Consider the following 18,593-nt stretch of genomic DNA (forward strand, 5'->3'; position numbering starts at 1 on the left):
TTAGCAGTCCTTGTACTGGTTGCAACAAGCCTCTGTTAGAATTGCGAGTAGTACTTCGGCATGATCGTAACGCAAGAATTTATCCAGCTTGTCTAATATCAGTGAGAAGTTATGTGGTGAGATAGTAAATTTCCTTCCTGGTCCGCCCGTATCCTTCAATCCAGCAAAGAAAAATGTGTTTATGGTTTTGTGCGCTTTGGGAGCGTGTCGTTTCAAAGCTGCTTTGTCAGTGGTGTGACCATTTTCTAACACATCGTTGTTTACAATTCGACCCACCATTTCGTTTAAAGCCCTGAAGCCGAATCAAAGCGGCCGAGTATCCATCTCTTTTCTTCATATGCCCTTCTGCTTTTTTTTTAATCTTAAATTTGCACTGCGTTGGAAATAGAACTTAATGATAGAGGCAATGCGCTGGCTTGACAAGATTTTTATACCCTCTGTGCAGTATAAATCGTTCAGGATTTGTTGGCTAAAGAGGGCAGTTTGAACCTACGTTCTCCTTCTTCTTTATACAGTGACATTTCACTTCTTCCTTCAAATTGTACATCATCATCGCATTCACCGACAGTTCCTACCTACTCCCTGTGTTTTTTATTAGGTTGCTGCATGAATCTCTTTTCCCTTTCCACTTTCAAAATGCTCAGTACCATACATCACTCGCTCTTTACATGCTGGAATAACACACAAGTCTTATCCTTACCAGATCTGCGTTTGTTGCACTCTCCTTCTCTAACACAATTACGGCTTGAAGTCAAGCAACGGCCACGATTACGCCCCTCTTACTTCTGTGATGAGTCTGCATACCACAGAAACCACAGATATCATCCGAAAATTGTTCGAAAGTATCCAATAATTTTTATTCTCTATTTTAAGTAGTACTTTCCCAATAAATATTTGCGCAAAATGAGTTAATTTCTCTGTACTAAAATAACAATCAGTTCCTGAAATTGTTTCCATCTCAAATTGACTACACAAGTAGCCTCATCCGAAACGTCGTTGCAAATTTTCTAAACGTGGCCATCAAGAACGGACCTGCTATAGACGTATAGCGAAGGATGAAATCGGTTCTCATTATTCTTCTGGTCACTCTGGTCTTCAGAATCCAATGCGCTGCTATAAAGGAAGTTGACGATACCGTCGATATGTGAGCATTATCATATTGCCAATTTCAAATCTTTCTTAGTCTGAAGTAATGTGAATTGTTCAGAGTTCTTCGCCTGAAACGAGCACCTCAGATACCTCCACCACCTCCTCCGCCTCCTCCGCCTCCACCCAGGTGTCCACCACCACCTCCCCCGCGTGGTCCGCCGCCGCCTCCTCCTCCTCCTGGCTGTCCACCACTACCACCGCCGCTTATTGCTAGACATAAATAATCACATAAGTTTCCGAGTTGGTGTCCTAAGTTATTAATCGTAGACAGTGTTCGAATGGCAACATGTTTCATTATTTGACACATGTTCCAGAAATTTGAAACTTTCTGCTAGTGACAAAGATTTACAATTTCCAGAGTCTATGTTCTTAAGGAGATATTTAGAATTAACAAGACTGCCAACAACTTCTGATGATGTTTTTTTTTCTGATCTAGAGCGGGTGCAGAAATCGTTCATCTGCATGCGCTTAATACACAGTTTTTTTGGAGTTCAAAAAATCGTGATTTTCGTCTACAATCTTCATAGTGATGTGGGACACGTGTAACGAAGACAGTAAGATGTTTGGCTGTGACTGCAGGATCGATGGTTCAAAACCGTCCCGGTGCCAACTAAGCAATTCATCCCTCCTTTGTAAATATCCTAAGTAAATAAATAGGCCCCAGACTAGTCCAATAGGATGAAAACACTGACTTGACATATCGCCTTGCCCCCGTAAGTCAATATAAGACACGCGTTCATAAACCTCTAAACGACTATTGAAAAGTTTTCAATAGTCGAATCCCTAAAAACAGTTGAAAAATCAAAATCGAAAGCGCAGTTGCATCATCGAACGGACTGATTAACGCTGTGCACCTCAATCTTTATTCTTTAATATTCGTAGCAAATAAAAAATTACACTACAGCACCTCTACAGAACACTTAAACAAGCTGTAGCAAATCTACGACCAGGAGCAACCACGACGGGTATAAATTGGACACGAATGCGACCCTATCCTCCTCACCTCTTCTTCTTATTCATTGGTTGATGTCTGCAATATTTGTGGAGCTATATTATGTCACATTATAGTGGTTTCTCACGGATCTTCCTAACTAGAGGGATCACAGCCTGTTAGTCGCGAGGCCACGTGGCGGATAGGGGGCTAATCGCATACCAGTAGCGACCTGTGCCTGTGCCTGCCCTGAGACGGAGCAAGTGGATTCAGGTGAGGGACCTCCTGCTTCTGCTTTAGCAGGACTGACTCTTCTTGCAACCATCACGTTGGTCCGGCCAAAAGCCTCCATTCAAGTGACTGAGAGGGGCAAGGGAAGCGGTTTGGAGTCGCCTCCAACAAATAAGCTCCACACTATACTAGAGGTATGCAACCTGCTTGTGTGTTTCAAAATTTTAGGCATGTTACAATAATAAGAAAGAGTCTCCTGATTCCGGACGAAAGCCTGTAGCGCCAGGAACGTTGAGGTTGCCGGAGTCATAGTCAGAGGTTACCGAAACGGAAAAGGACTAGGATGACGATCTGTACTTATAACGTCCGTACGCTTGCATCGGATGCAGCTCGAATATCTGATGGTTCAAGCCAAGAAGTTTAAGTACGACGTCATCGGAATGACCGAGGCGAGACGACGCCACCCCAATGTAGTGTATGGTACTGGAGAAGAAATTTTCTAAGGAACATACGATAGTAGAGGTGTTGGTGGAGTTGGCGTTCTCTTCAACACGAGTATAGCAAAAAACACTCTTTCGAACAACTTACGACCCGAATCGGACGTCTGCGGATGAGAAGATGTGGTCCAACACCAGTTTTGACAATCTTCGTCGCTTACGCTCCAACATCAACCTCCGAAGAAGAAGAAGTCGAAGCTTTCTATATGGACCTGGAGAAGTTCTACAGAGTTCTACAGAAACAATGGAACGAACAGGTGGAAAGGCTTTCTTAGTTTATCATGACGACTAAGACCATCCATGGAAACACGCAATTCCACATCCAGCGTAGAGAGGAGGGTAACATACTGAAATTGATCACATCATCGTCAGTAAAAGGTTTTGCCTGACGGATGTCGCTGTTATGCTAAAGTTTTATACGCAATCGGACCATCGTCCCCTCCGGGGAACATTTTCGTTTACCCGGAGAGAAGAGAAAGCCGCGAAGTTCAGATAGCGAAGTACCAGAACTATTACGATCGGCTCGTTGAACATCTTCATGACTGCACGAGGAAGGCTGAGAGTTTTAAAACCAACAAAGAACGCCTGTCTCTTGAAACTCTTGAGCTGATACGCCAGCTTGGAGCAGCACCAACCGCAGGGAACCAAGAACTCACGTCCAAGCTTGCAAAACTTTGCAGAGAGGCGATAAAGGAAGACATTAAAGAGGGAAGAGCAGAAGTGCTGGCTGAAGCTGCAGAGGCGGGAAAAAGCATCCGCTATGCCCGTCGAGACTTCGCAGGTCGCAGGACGAGGATGACTGCTCTCCGGAACCCGAAGGCAACAACCATTGCATTGAGAAGGGGAAAGGAGAAAATCATCTACGACTTCTACCCTGAACTCTTCGACAGCCATGTCCACTTGCCTCCTCACCATATGAGGGAAGACGGACATGTCATTTTAGTGGTTCTCCCGTTCAAATCACGACATGCTATCATGTCGGCAAGAAATCGTACGGCAGCCGGTCCAGACAAAATAAGACCAGAACAACTGAAGAACCTTTCGCCAGTACTCATCAACACCCTGGCGATGCTCTTTACACGTTACCTGTCGGAATGCAAGGCCCTCAAACAGTGGAAGACCAGCGAGACTGTGCTGCTGTACAAGAACGACATCGGCTACTATCGCCCAATCTGATTACTGTCTGTCTACAAGTTCTTTACAAGAGTGATCAGGACAGCCATGCGAGCAAGCAGGGTTTCGAAAGGGATTCAGCACGATTGACCACATTCACACTGTTTCGAAGCTCATTGAGGTACTACGACAGTACAAAATGCCGCTATATCTCACCTTTGTCGACTAAAAGAAGGCCTCTGCAGCTAGCTTTGCTGGATCGAAGTCGAGCAAAGCTAGCTGCAGAGGCTTCCGATATCACTTCCACACTTCGATCACCCTTCTCACAATAAACTCCAATCGTCTGCTCAATCGTCGATCGACCCCGGCGAAAGCCGGCTTTTTCTTATTGGTTTCTTCATTATGTTTAACCAGCCGATCCAAGATGTTCAAGTCTAACCTTGACCTCCGTGGTTCATCGAATCAGTCGAGCGAGCACCAGTGATTTTTCCACTTGTACCAATCGCCTGATACAGTCGCCCATGGTTTTTCCTTTCGCATGAGAAACAAAGAGCATAGAATTTTTCTTTGAACTACTTTGTCAAGAAGTGGGGTTTGGAATCGCGTGCAGCCCACTAGCTAACGTTGGTCCATCAGTTTTCGTTGAAGCCACGTGTCCGGGCCACCTTATTTTGCTTCCATTGCAAAAATAGAGACGCCTCTAATCTCCGATGAAGGTGGCGTAAGGTAGACTTTCGAGTCCCGTCATTTGACTGCGTGAAGCGTGATACTTCTACTTCTCAGTCTTTCAGACTGAGCGTTCATGTAGCGGATGTAGTGAGACGCTCACTGCATCTCACTACATCCCTGATGCCCTTTAAAACTTCCTAGGGTTTCCTTACTGTACAACCTTATCGAATCCTTCTCTTCATGTCGATATTCTTGTAGAAGGGCTAAATTCCAGTTGTAAATTCACTGTGCAAGTCTTGAAGTGCCTTTATGTACGTGGGAGGGACGCCTTGGTTGTCCAATGCTTCCATGACTGCTTCCGTCTCAACTGAGTCAAAGGCCTTGTTCACGTTGATGAAGGTGAGTCTTAGCAGCAACTTGTACGCTGCGATACCTCGATGAGATTGGAAACAACGTAATCTGGTCAATCGAGCTGAATCCTTTTTGAGACCCTGCCTGTTCATATGGCTGTTCTTCATCTAAAACTTCTTTAATCCTGTTGAGAACAACCCTTGTGGAAAGCTTATAGATGGTGGATGGTAAGCAGTTGGGACGACAGTTGCCGATATCACGTAGATCTTCTTGTACACCAATACGATCTTACTGGTCTTCTACTGTTAAGGAACCTTGGATTTCAACAGGTCACGTGTATAGAGTCTCGCCGTAGTGTTGATAAGAACTGGCGGAGGATTCTTCAGATATTCAGATCTTATCCTGTGAGGAAGGGATGCCGTACGATTTCTTAGCAACATGATAGCATGTCGTTCTTTGCACGGAAGAACCGATGGAATGACATGTCCATGTCCTTCAGATGGTGATGAGGCAAGTGGACATGGGTGTCGAAGAGATCAGAATGGAATTCGTAGATAATTTTCTCCTTTTGTCTTCTCGATGCTATGGTTGTTCCATTTGGATCCCTGAGAAAACTCATCCTTGTATTTTGCTGGCGAATTCTCTACGGCCGTAGTGAGTGCTGTTTCCTGGTATTGCAGTTTCAGCCAATGCTGCCGCTCTTACCTCTCCGAGGTCTTCTTTTATCGCTTCCTTGCTAAGTTCCGCGAATGCTTGAATGTGAGCTCCTGGTTGGCTGCGGTCCAAACTACTCCACGCAGGTGTATCAAGAATTTCCAAGTACAGATGTCTCTGGTGGATATAAAAGTATCAGCCTTTTATGCAGTGGGGAAGGTGTCCAAAGAGATGGTCGCACTCCTCGTCGATGTTGTACACTGCGGAATCTTCTAAAAAGACAGCTAGCGTAGCCAAAAAATGCTAATTAACGATAACGTTAATGGTAGTTTTGAAATATCGCTATTTGACCTTTGGAACTCTACCTTCTCTCTGAGTGAAGGAAAATTTTCCTCGGAAAAAGCGATGGTCCGATCCTCCACAGAACTTTGGGATAAAAGCGACATGCATCGGGCAAAACCTTCTACTGATAATGATTTGGCCAGTTTCAATGCTGTACACTCCACCGAGTGACTCTCACGTTCAGGATAAAGAAGAGAGGTTTTGGAATTGCGAGTTCCCATGGATGGTCTTTTTCGTCATGATAAACTCAGAAAGCCTCTTCCCCTATTCGTTCCATTGTAGGCCTTTGGTCCTGATATGAAGTTCCTTAGGCGTTCTTCTGGGGCCATTATTGGCGTTGACAATGACCTTGTAGAAGGTATGTTCTTTTCTGTAGAACTTTGTTTCTAGGTCCATATGGAAAGTTTCGACTTCTTCGTGGCTTGATGTCGCAGTGTAAACGACGAAGATAGTAAGAGCTGATCTTGGACCACATCTTTTCTTCACAGATCAGAATACGGATTTCCTGGTAGAAACCTCGTATTGTCAAAGCTATCAACCATTGTCATGCATTAACAACGTAGGAAAGAAAAATAATTAAATTTCGAAAAAAAGCACTTTTTTTCAACGACCATGCAACCATGCAACCTGATGCGTTGAATTTGGAATTGACAGCACATTACACCCACTCTATTGCTTCTACTTATCTAGTGCTTGATGCCTCGGTTGTCTGTTCAATCATCGTGTCAGATTACAATTTGTAGTTTAATAGTTGTTGCTATTGTCGTTATGCTTGCTTCCATTGGCAGATTAAAAGGGTGTACAGAATGTTATAGTATGAAATTGGTATGGTATGAAACTACAGATTTTATAACACGCAAAAATTTTAGTGAAAATTCATTGTTCTGCAAACAGTTCAATGAGGGAATGCGAGAAGAGATCAATGAGATTAACATGAAATATTAATTCATTTTTCATTTTCAATTCATTTTTACAAATGCCCACAAAATTTTCGGGTAAGAACACGCGGAACGTTCTTCATTGTCGCAAAAAGAGAATCAGAGCCTGTTCATTCAAACTTCAAAGTACAATTCTTCAACTAGCACCTTCATCTGGAGAATCGTAACGATCGAGCATCCAAAGCTAGACCCGAAAGGTTATCGTAGGGTACTCATATTTTTGTAAAAGGTTAGTAACATCAAGACACGTCGCTCACTAATCATTCTCTAGAGGCGAAATAAGCACTTAACAACAACATAAACGAAGAGACGCTATCACACTACAAATGGAAAAAAATAATAGAAAACGAAAATAAGAAAACCAAAGCTGTCAACTGTCATCAGAAGGGATTGCGGTATTTTTAAATCAGTAGCAGCTTGTTGAGAACCCTACATTACTATCAAGATACCTGAATACTTTTGTAGTTGTTTCTCTTTATTGCGACGTTACAGCAACTATAGTAGGGTTAAAACGACATGAAGAGCGGTGCTATTGCGTAAGAGACTGCGTTCAAGGCGGTGCGGTGGAACGTAGCTGTCGCGCCCCCGGATGCTAGTCGCCCGGGTTTCGGAGACTCGTTGACTTGTGGGTCCCCTGAGGAACTGGCACCTGATCCTAACATCCCAGAAATACCGCGAACGGCTTCACTTGGCTAGAGCGTACCCGCACGTGAACATGGTAGCCACCAAGCCTGTGTCCAGCCCCCTTCCTTCACCCATCGCCACGCGGGACCACTACCTTGGGAGGCTCTAAGGCTAACGCCATACTATTCTGTACTCTACCTTTACTCTGATCCCACGCCGTCTTATACACTACGCTATGACACTTGTGTGGATCCACAAGCCGCCGCTTTGCAGGCGCTTGCAGCCGGGCCTAACCAGCCACTCGCTACGGGCCCGGCAAGTAGAAATCTCCGGACGTATGAGCGAAGTCTGGACGAGGGATCATGTGCTCCACTCCGCCAGACAGCCGATTACCTCCTGCCATCGTGGCAGCTCCTCTTCCTCCCATTTGACAGACAGTATATGTCGAAAGTGGCGCTGTTGTTCATGATCGATCGCATCCGCTCCTTGAGTCCGTTCCGGTTACCGCTTGCAGGGTGACATGTTGATGGAATGAATTTCGAAACACGGAGCGGCTCCTTTCATAGAGACGAAGGTGGGCGGAGCGTAAAGCACGTGAAATGGAGGAGATCCACTTTCTTTTTCGATGCAATGAATGTTCTATTTGGATTCCGGAGAAAACTCATCCTTGTCTTTCGATTGGCGAATTTTCGACGAAAAAGTCGCGGATTGGCTTCTTTTTCGTCTTTTCTTCACAACTCGCCTCAATTTGATCTTTATTACAAGATCTATATATCAGTAGATTCGCGAGCGCAAGCTCTACCGAACGAATGTAATTAGAACTTTCAAGACCTATGAAGGGAACATTTTAAAAAAATTACCCGCGGCTACATATTAACAAGGCTGAGTCGGAGATAATTGCGCCCCAAGGATATATGAGTTTTGGCCTGAATATACTTTTTAAAAAGTGAAATGATAGTTAATTGTGAACAATTTGATATCTCTCCCAGCTATAATTCTATGACTCTGAAGGTTTTGTGAATTTAATTAAGTGACACGTTCCAACGCCAAAAATGACCGACATTACAAGCTTAAAAATTGTTTTCTTAAAAAAATCTGCAAGAAAACTATTTCTTGTAGAATGATCTTGTCTCTTGCTTTTAGCTCCAAAAGGTTTTGTGTAAAACAGAATAACTACAGAAAAGAATGTTATACCAGCAGAGCGATATGCTTCAGAATTGTCTGTTTTATTCCTTTTTGTTCACTATATTTTCTTTGTTTTACCTGCATTCTTCGCTTTTTGAAATTAAAGTCGTCAGTTCACAGAAATAGTTATGTTTAAACGAATCTTTATACGATTACTGGAATGGAGCAAACGAATGACGAACAAAGATGAAAAATCATTGAAGTACAAATCTGAATAGAAGTACCAAAGTATGGATTCAGAATTAAGTCAAGAATTAGCAGCTCAGTAAGACAGAGCCCCACTTTCATTATGAGAATCTTCAATCTCAAGGGTTTTCAAGGGTTTAAAACAGACAATTCTGAAGCGTATCGTTCTGCAGGTGTAGCATTCTCCTCTGTAGTTATTCTATTCTTTTCAAATGAAGTAATCAATGCGGCAACACAGCCATAGCTCAATGTGCGACCTATGGTATCAGATGGGTCGGCGTGCCTAGATATCTTCCATAGAGGCTGAAGTAGTTTGCGATGAAAATTTGAAAGATACAGACTTTTCTTAAAATCGACGCCTTTCAATACATCTCTTCCTTCTGAAAAAACATATCGACTTGATGCTCGAAGAAACTTCCAATAAATTGCAAGAAATAAGCTTTTTGTAACAACATATGAAATGTTTTATATCTTTGCAGGTTCAAAACTGACCACAGATGAGACATTCTAGAAAAAAATCGGAACAGATCATAGTACAGAGACTGCTCCCTATTGTAATGTGCCGACAGGTGGCAAACCTAATTTGTGCCGAACTGCCAAAAATCAGAGCAAGAAATGCAAAATACCGAAGTTGTAACTTTAGCTTCAAATAGCACAAAACTCTTTTGAGCTAGAAAATGAAGAGGCAATATCATTCCACAAGAAATAGTTTTCTTGTAGATTTTGTAAGAAAATAATTTTTAAGCTGGCAATGTAGGTCGCCCCCAGAGCTGAAACATGTCACTTCAGTCATATTTACAAAATCTTCAGAGCCATGGAGTTATAGCTGTGAGAGATATGAAATTATTCGCAATAGTATGTAGACTACGATTATGTAACTATTATTTCACTTTTCAAAAAATATATCCACGCCAAAACTCATATATCCTTGGGGCGCAATTATCTCGGACTCAACCTTGTTAAAGGCATCACCCCACGAATCTGAGGTGGTACGGATTTCAGTAGATGATTTCGACGCGGAAGATGCGGCTCGTGCACAAGGCTGGCGCGCTCCAATCGAGCTCCTTGTAGAAAATAGCGCGCCGGAACGTCCGAATCCGTACCTTCCGCGTCGTTTTCTACGGCAATTAAGAAGAAATGGACGGAATCACCCTTCTCTCCATAATCTACTATCCCGTATACGAATACTCCACCTGAAATCCGTACCACCTCAGATTCGTGGGGTGATGCCTTTAATGTAATTAGTACCAAGTAATTTTTTCAGAAAGTGTTTCTTTGTTAGGCCTTGAAGTTCTAGTCACATTCAATCGGTGAAACTTGCGCTCACGAATCTATTAGTATATAGATCTTGTAATAGAGATGAAATCGAGGCGAGTTGTGAAGAAAAGACGAAAAAGACGCGGATTCGGGTCTTTTTCGTCTTCTGTCGAAGAATTAGCGATCCTACTGTTTATCGGAAAACGACTGCTGCGCGCCGAGCACACTAACTTTTCTATTCGTTTTTTTTTTTGTTGAAATCATTTATATAGGAAGAAGCACTAACATAACATAACGTAAACGAATCACACCGATATAAACACATCGATGTTATATCTATTTGTACAGTATTGTCCAGGGCCGGTTTCCTCCGAGATCTGCTCGTTCCTTTAATTTTTTTTTGCTCATTGTTTCGGTTCCTATGAAACTTGTGATGACAACGAATCCCTCCCCCCGATGCGTTCATTGTTTTCCACGTTCTCAGAGCAATACCGTTGTAAATGTCCGATAGGTAGAATAGATACAGTAGTAGTGTTGCGAAGTAATATTTTATGCTAGTGAGTTTTCACTACTACTCTCCTTTTGAAAAATATTTCTTGTTGTGATTTTACGTTCATCACCATTCTTTCCATCCATCACCATTACTTTGCTATTACAGTAACATCATAAAATTTGTTCATAACAGCTCCAATCTTTACCCATTTTAATAGAGTTTAGCCACTTACCGAACTTTTCGAATGTACACCTCGACAAAGACATTGTTTAGCATCTGTAGCAGAAAATGAAATCAGTTCTTTTTTTCATTCTGTGCGTTCTGGTCCTTAGAATGCAGTGCGTGCCATTCAAGCGAATTAACAACAGCGACAACATGTGAGCATAAACAATCGTTTCCGATCTTTTCGGTTTCTCGACAGGATGTAAATCGTTCAGAAATCGTCGTCTGAAGCGAGTGATTCAACTCGGACCTCCACCTGTTTCTCCTGATTGTCCAACGTCGCCTCTTTTCTCTGGTAGTCAACCGCTACCTCCACCTCCTGGTTGTCCACCACCACTTTCTCCTTCTCGCTCAAGCAAACAGTCATCAATGGCATAGCGGACTTTCTCTTCACGATTTCTTCTTTACGGCTCCGTTTAGGTTTTCAAAAATATCCACTTCTAGCAAACAACTGCAATTTGCAAAAGCAAGTCGACATTTTGTACGTTTTAAGTAATCATTAACATTTGTTGTTAACGTTTTTTTCTTCAAAAGACTTACAAAAATTTCGCACAAGATGAATTGTGCATCGCGTTTGTATTGCAAATGTCTTCTTCTTTTTGAATTTCTTTTGACGGAATTGAATGAACTTGGATATTTCCGTGTACCAAGCCAATTGCCACCAATTTGTCGACCTCGGAGAAAAGAATAACTTGAATGGCTTAGGGCGATTTCGAACCATCGACCGTGTACCAACAGCAGCGATCTCACACCACTATGGTACAGCCATTCGATCGCAGCGCAAAACAAATGGAAAATCCCACAGAATGTCAGGAAGTCTTATTTGAAGAATTACTGGAACAATATGAAATGAGCGGTTATGACCGAAGCGAATGCAGAAAAGTTTGGAAGAAAAAAGCGTTGGCCACGTAAAGTGGAGATAATCACTAGTTACGAAGCAGAAAAAAGTTTAACTGCGACTGAACTATGTTTTATGGCATAACTATGAGAAAAATACATATCAGTGAGTCATGGTAGCACTGATCAATCAATCAAACATTGATGCACTCAGTGTATACATGGATGCAATTGTATACTTCGTAGATACACTCCACTTACCAGTATTTAGATCTTTTTCCCTTATAGTGTTGACCAAACAAATTTAATATTGGGAATGCGCAAGAACGGAGACGGCGGGCCAAATCATCGTATGCCATAAAAGATCGATGATCTATAAAGCATTGCCATTCTCACGGATCGTTCGTGACGCTATAAAAAGAAGCTCATTTCGATTTTCTCGCAATGTGTATGGTACATATACATACGGATTGATCTGCGAAGTTTTGTTGGCGGAAAAACTATCCTGAACTATTAACGATCAGTGTAAATTTGAAGTTCAAGTTCTTCATTTACCCCAAAATCCAAATCCTGAATCACTCCTCTTGCAACTAACGTGCCTCAAGGATAAAAAGTCAATCTAGATGAAATACTCTCATGCAAAAAAGTTGTGAAACCAATAATGTCGCTCTCAAGCAGGAATTATAGAAAAATGAGTAAAGTTATGTCAACGTTACAAATGAATAAGTATTTTTAATAGATAACTAAGAACCTTTTTTGAGCACGCAAATTTTTTTCCCGCTAAACCTTCTGCAGGAGTGGACTGATCGATTCCATTTGATAGTTAGTCACCTTGTCGTCAAAACAAATTGTTCCACACCTTGTATTATCTAGGCACTCATACAAATTAAATTGAAAGAACGCGAAAAAAAGAAGAACAAAGAACGATTGGAACAGGAATTCCCTATCTCTCCCTCAACTTTGTTTTTCTCATTCTTTATGAAATCATAATGTGTCATCTCTTGTTCCGACGGACATTGGAGACTCTGGAATTTCATAACAAAGACCGAAGCATTGTATCTCGTGATGGTGCCTGTTTAATAAATGATTCATTGCAAGCAAAAGAAATTAAAACGTGAAACAATAGATATTATAGTAAATTGAAAATAATAAAAAAAAGAATTAAGAATTAAAAGCTCCAAAGAGGAAAATCCGAAAAAAAAATTACGAGAATTGAGCCCTACAACAGTTGTAACGAATGGAGCAAAACCTCAGAAACGTTGTCGAACTTTTGTTAGAGGATTTAGTTTGCCATAATTTATAAGATTGACTACTATCCATTTTTTATGAACGCGGATGGATTGAAGAAGCGATAGGACAGGACGGATCCTTTACTGGGTCAGTATCTTCTATAATACTAATTACAGCAGCTTGTCTTCCGTATGTCAAGCGCTTTAAGTCATGTGACAGTCTTTTTTGCTTGACGTAAATATTCCGCTTGAATACGTAAGTAATAAGTTTAAAACACTTTATTTATTTAAATAGATTTAGATAGATTACCCAGAAGGTGGACGTAGATCCTTCACTATGAGATAAACGCAACCTATGGTCGTGAAGATCACACTTAACGTCGCCTTTTGAAGCTCTGAAGAAGACGAACTCACCGAAACCTAAGCCAAAAATAAGCTGAATAGCCAGAATAATAATAGCAACTTTGGAAGCGGCTCAATTTAAGAACAACATGTACTAAATCTCTTATATTTTTGGTTGCCAAACTCTGAGCAGCGGGGTTAACCCGAAACGTGAGTTGTAGATAAAGATCAAACACCCCTTGAAGTACATTTAAATCAACTTAAACTCAAAGCTCACTATCCAATATCCTAAGAATTAGAAGAAGCCAACTACGAGCACAAAAAATACCCGTCGCTCCTAGGACTTTAAAAAGTGTATTCTCTTATGTGGTCATTTCATAAATAGTACGGTATTCCATACTTTCTCAAATTTCCAAAATTAAGATTGATAAGACTTTTTCAATTTGAAAACACTCCCTTTAACTTTCTACAATCTTCTTCCATCTTTTCAAAATCTTTCCTTCAAAATTGGCTTGTCCGTAATGAAGAATACGCTCTCGATGCTGCTGGAAAAGCTGCAATATTGACGGGATGACCTAATACGCTGTATAATATGAAAAATAGTGACATTTAATGGATTTCTCGCTAACACGTTCAACGTCCAAGAAACTATCATTCTGCTCCGTTTTACGATGGTACTTAACCTGGATCATCGTTCACTTCCAAAAAAAAATTAGACCAAAACGCTGTAGTACAACAATAGGTTCGCAATAAAGCTTAGCAGTTAAGCTGTTAAAATCTACATTTCCACAATCTACACCTACATTTACATGGGTCTCAGAAGTTTTTAACCTTAATCTTTGGCTCAACGTGGTCTCAGTGATGAAACTTCGCCGCTATGCTGATGATGTGCTGGGAACAATCAAATCTGAGCGCGTGAGGTCATTCCGTTTGGCTCCCACCGTCGAGTATTTGGTTTTCCTGAGAGCGTAGTTCGTCTTTTCGACAACCGATAAGTACGACACGATGCGTAATCCCAGCCATTAATAACAAGGATCACATAGAGTCGACGGGAAAAAACGTCGAGCAAACACAACGTTTCGTTGTGAGAAAAGAGGGACATCAGCAAACAGCGTGGTTCCAAGCAAATAACAATCCGAAACATCGTTCACATGATGTCTGCAGAAGCACCTACTCAACATATCGAGTTACCAGCGCTGCGGCTCTGTAGCCGACGGATCGACTCTGGCCGACTAGCACCATGTTGTTCGAGTATGTAGTTCTGTATTCCCCGGGTTTTCCGGCCCAGCCTTTGTCTTGTGGAGGACTACGCGGTTAGCATCGCGTATGTTTGATAATCAAATAATAAGCGCTTCTTATGGAGACGGACACGTATCGCGGATAGCCACTGCACGAACTTGATCAAATAGAACGGGAAATCGATAAGTGGCTCACATTCTCGTGCACTCAGAGGTCATCATCCTTCGGTAGAACCGCCAATTCTAACGTAATTTCGGCAAGCTCACATCTATGGCGGGATTTATAATTAGCACTGCCTTAGTTTTTACGATAGACCTTTCCTCGCTTCTACTCAGCATCAATTTTAAAGGCAATCGTACTAGCCACGGAAATTTTATTTGGCTCAGCTCGTTATGGGTGCTCTCAGCTTTTAGGGGTGGCTTAAATCATTTTCCAGACCTCAGTGCATCTCTTCAAAATCCCAAGACTACCGATTTAGAGGCGCAAGGAGATTAGTGGCGACATTGCTGCTTGCCCTAGCAAAGTTCATATTGGAGAGTTAGATATGCTAATTAAGAAATAATTTTGTTCAACTTCCGAAGTCCTAGACAACGCAGATATAACTGCGTCATCGGGAGCTATTCTGCATTAATTTGATCTTTTTTATTCTCGTCAAATGCAAGAAATTATAATGCTCTGACAATAATATTTGTAATACTCTGACAGCCTGAATTCTGGAAAATTCTCCCTTCCAACTATAAATAGCTGTTCAATAAGTGTAATACTGGACCTTCACAACCATCCATCCATGAAAGTTGGAAGGTGAAAGGGCAGACCCAAACAAGGAGGAAAAGAAAAGGAGAGAACTGGAACAGGCACATGAAAGTTTCGAGAAAAGTACCTTTGATATGTAGTGGCAACGATCCAGAAATTTTCAAAGCTACGCTGACAGCTTTTGCTGTCCTCTTTGGCCGAAATGAGAGCTTAGTCAAGGAGGTAAGAGAAAGCAACAGAAAGAAGCAGGAAGAATAGGAGAGGAGAAAATCCAGAAATTTTAGAACGCTTCTAAACTTCAAATGAAATTTTCTGCTACAGGAATGCTACAGATTCTTGGTAGAAGTGAAGGACAGGTTCTTTCATCATTTACTCACTTCTAATGACATGAAAAATTGCAGTCATTTTTTTTCCTCATTTTTCTCTCTTTGGATTTTCAAAAGCAGGAAGTGGAAGAAAGGGGATGTGGATGCAGAGAGACGACTAAAAAAAGCACTTTGTCCAAAAATGCTGAGAAAAAAACCATAGAAGTAAGAATGTAAGTAAAGTTAAGTTGTTAGAACTTTCTTCGCAAAGAATACCAGAAACTCATTTTCCAAAACTCCTTACTCACCACTGTATTACCTCCCCTTACATTTTACCCAGAACATCACATTTTTCTCATATATGCGTTCGTGGACAGCTACAATTGCTTCTTGCATGTTGCACTTGTGACACATGTCCATGTATACATGTGAGATGACTAAGGTTTGGAACATGTATACATATATCCAGAAATAGGGCTTGCTCGTTGTTTTCCATTGGGTCGACCTTGTTGAAGGTTAATATTGGGACAGGGACCATAAAACTAAGCGAATAAAAGGAATCGAGATTTTCCCGTGAGCAAACAACGGCCATCAACTCTACAACTCCTCTGAACCTTGATATGGTTTAGTTTCACGGAGTTATTTGATGTCGTGCACGGAGTGACACCTCATTCGTTCAAGGAAACCTATAGGCTATTATGACTGAGTTCGAATTTAAGAAAAAAATTGGTCTAGACCTTCGAAATCCTTAAGCCGGGCATTAATTGGGAATTTCTCAAGAAAAACTACTTCAAAAAATTCCTTTGAAATAGCTGGAATGCGATTGTCGCTGTGTAGGACTAGTAATTTTTTTTTCTGAAAAAATTGCAAGTAACACAGAAGGCGGAGTGACTAGCCCAGATTTTGAATCATGCATCAGCTGTACGACTTACGACGCTTCGGTCGCTGTTCGACGTTTTTAGTGTTGGTAATGCGATAAGTGTGGCAAGCCAATTTCGTCGCTTGGCGCGTGTGTGTGTGTGTGTTCCGCGACGAAAGACGCGATTTAGCCGACGTTGCCGACGCGTCCAAGCAAATCAACGATACCCGCCCTGAAAGAGGCTGCAAACGAACGAAACAACAAAGGAAATCTGACATAATAGTTGGTTCTGGCAATTTGAAACGCTGAATCGCCTTGGGACTCTTTTGGCGCTCTAAAATAGGACAACAGACAACGGGCTAAAATTCCCTCTCTTTTCTTTCTCTCTGCCTTTCCCTTTCCGTCTCGATAACGACTTCCTTGTAACGAAGGCTGCTGTTGAGCACAGTTCTGCAGAGAATTAGCTGTGTTGATGTCCTTGCTTTCGGATTTGAGAGGGCATCACGAGGCCGTCCGAGGAAATCGCAACCACAGCATGAGCACATCCAAGCTCTATTTTATTGGCGCTAATTCGATTTTAGGCAAGATTTGTGCGGCTCGATAATGTTACTGATGAACTTAATTCCGAACAAAATATGGCAATCTTTCTAGGAAGCATGCAGAAGCTAACGAGATTCTAAATGGATCAGCTCAACAAATTCGGTTAAGCTGCAACAACATACATAGCAGGTAATGTTACAAAATAGAAAGTCAAGGACAAGGAAATCTATCTTTTCGATTACATTCCCTCTCAAATTTGTGATAATTTCTTTCTTGTAACTTACACATTTGGTGGACATAAGCTCACCTTATTTTTGAGAATTTTTGAATCGTTGTTAGTTCACATAAAAATATTTCAGAGAGTCAGGAAAAATGTTTTTTTATTTGCCCTCTTTTTCTTCTCATCTTCGTTTTATATATGCTGATTTTATTTCACACTTCCTTAGGTGGCTAAGGTCCTATTTATTTTATTTGCATTCGAAAAATTTCAAAGAAAATAATAAGAATAAAAAAATAAGTTCCAGAGACGTTTGAACATATTGTTTAAAAATTGGTGTTTCACTTTGTTTAGTTAAGAATGAATACAGGATCACCACCCCAGTTAACGCTCAGCCTGGATAGCCTCGGAGACCCTCGCGGTAACTTTCACAGCGTCCCTGAGAACTGGATGACCTCGCGATGTCGGGTTCAGTGGGTGAACGCTCTCGCTACGAGATACATACTCCAGAGGACTGGCACATAATGGCGGAAGAAGTCGAGGAAGTGATGGTAGTGTGACCGTGACGTCCAAAACTTCACTACCAATGTCTTTCAAGGTGGTCGCAAAATAATTTATTAACTAATTTAATCAACCTCAACTGTTCTCATTAATTGTCACTAATTCTTATGTGAAGCCAATCAAACATTCTCGAAAAGAAGTCCCTACTTTCTTCTATCAATTTTTTTGTTCTTTATTCTTTTTTTAGTCTGAGCACCTAAAGGATTATAAGGAGAACCTTAAAGGTTCTTGGAGTACTTTTGAAAAACAGAAAAATTAAAAAAAAAGAAACATGAAGATCGTAAAATTTGAGGTAGATCGAACTGGTGGTGACAACAATTTGATTGATAAAATATTATTTCAAAACATGAAACAGCTAGAAATTGAACAGTAGGTAATACAGTAACTCAGTAATTATAGTGGAGCTTCTATAGACAAAAAAAGATGCGTCCCAGCTGTCCAAACTTATGTTGTCCCACAAACAGTAAGAACCGTAAGAAATGTCCTGCTAATGTTCCTATGAAATTTTCCCAGTAATCGACCAGAAACTGAGTATGAACGCAGAGAAAACATTTTCTAGAAAATCAAGTATATTTAGGAGAATCAAGATTACTGAAAAATTTGCAGAGTTATAAACAACAACGGCTACCACAGGCCAGGCATCAGGCATAACAGTCATCAAAGAAAGTTTTTCTCTTTATTTCAATATTCTATTCAATAATCACACGGAAACAAAATGGAACAGCCATATACCCGCTTCAATTTTTTACACAGACATTTTGATTAAAAAAAATTCTCCTCTGATTACGACTTATCCTTAGTCGACCCTTATCCACCTAACATAAATAGTGATGGTTAGGCATTAAATAGAAAATCATCTAGTTTAGTGG

At 41.2% G+C, this 18,593-nt stretch overlaps 4 protein-coding genes across 5 annotated transcripts; 3 read left to right on the forward strand and 1 right to left on the reverse strand.

Moving 5' to 3' along the window:
• On the reverse strand, window positions 1-279 carry RB195_005314 (uncharacterized protein; the record flags this gene model as incomplete). The annotated part of the gene is made up of 1 exon (XM_064177734.1): window positions 1-279. The coding sequence occupies one exon, from the start codon at window positions 277-279 to the stop codon at window positions 1-3; it is 279 nt and encodes a 92-aa protein (XP_064034848.1).
• A 776-nt stretch (window positions 280-1,055) lies between these two features.
• On the forward strand, window positions 1,056-1,373 carry RB195_005315 (uncharacterized protein; the record flags this gene model as incomplete). The annotated part of the gene is made up of 2 exons (XM_064177735.1): window positions 1,056-1,144; window positions 1,208-1,373. The coding sequence occupies 2 exons, from the start codon at window positions 1,056-1,058 to the stop codon at window positions 1,371-1,373; spliced, it is 255 nt and encodes an 84-aa protein (XP_064034849.1).
• Window positions 1,374-2,921: 1,548 nt separating this feature from the next.
• RB195_005316 (uncharacterized protein) lies at window positions 2,922-3,984 on the forward strand (the record flags this gene model as incomplete). The annotated part of the gene is made up of 2 exons (XM_064177736.1): window positions 2,922-3,065; window positions 3,301-3,984. The coding sequence occupies 2 exons, from the start codon at window positions 2,922-2,924 to the stop codon at window positions 3,982-3,984; spliced, it is 828 nt and encodes a 275-aa protein (XP_064034850.1).
• A 6,924-nt stretch (window positions 3,985-10,908) lies between these two features.
• On the forward strand, window positions 10,909-11,754 carry RB195_005317 (uncharacterized protein; the record flags this gene model as incomplete). 2 transcript variants are annotated; one of them, XM_064177738.1, is made up of 4 exons in its annotated part: window positions 10,954-10,997; window positions 11,058-11,204; window positions 11,263-11,323; window positions 11,548-11,754. In XM_064177738.1, 4 exons carry the CDS (start codon window positions 10,954-10,956, stop codon window positions 11,752-11,754), a joined length of 459 nt encoding a protein of 152 aa, XP_064034852.1. The 2 variants fall into 2 exon arrangements, with proteins under 2 accessions (XP_064034851.1, XP_064034852.1); XM_064177737.1 differs by lacking the exons at window positions 11,263-11,323; window positions 11,548-11,754 and having other exon boundaries at window positions 10,909-10,997; window positions 11,058-11,220.
• Between the last annotated feature and the right edge of the window lie 6,839 nt (window positions 11,755-18,593).

Source organism: Necator americanus, chromosome I (assembly GCF_031761385.1).
Source record: "Necator americanus strain Aroian chromosome I, whole genome shotgun sequence".
Classification (NCBI taxonomy): domain Eukaryota; kingdom Metazoa; phylum Nematoda; class Chromadorea; order Rhabditida; family Ancylostomatidae; genus Necator; species Necator americanus.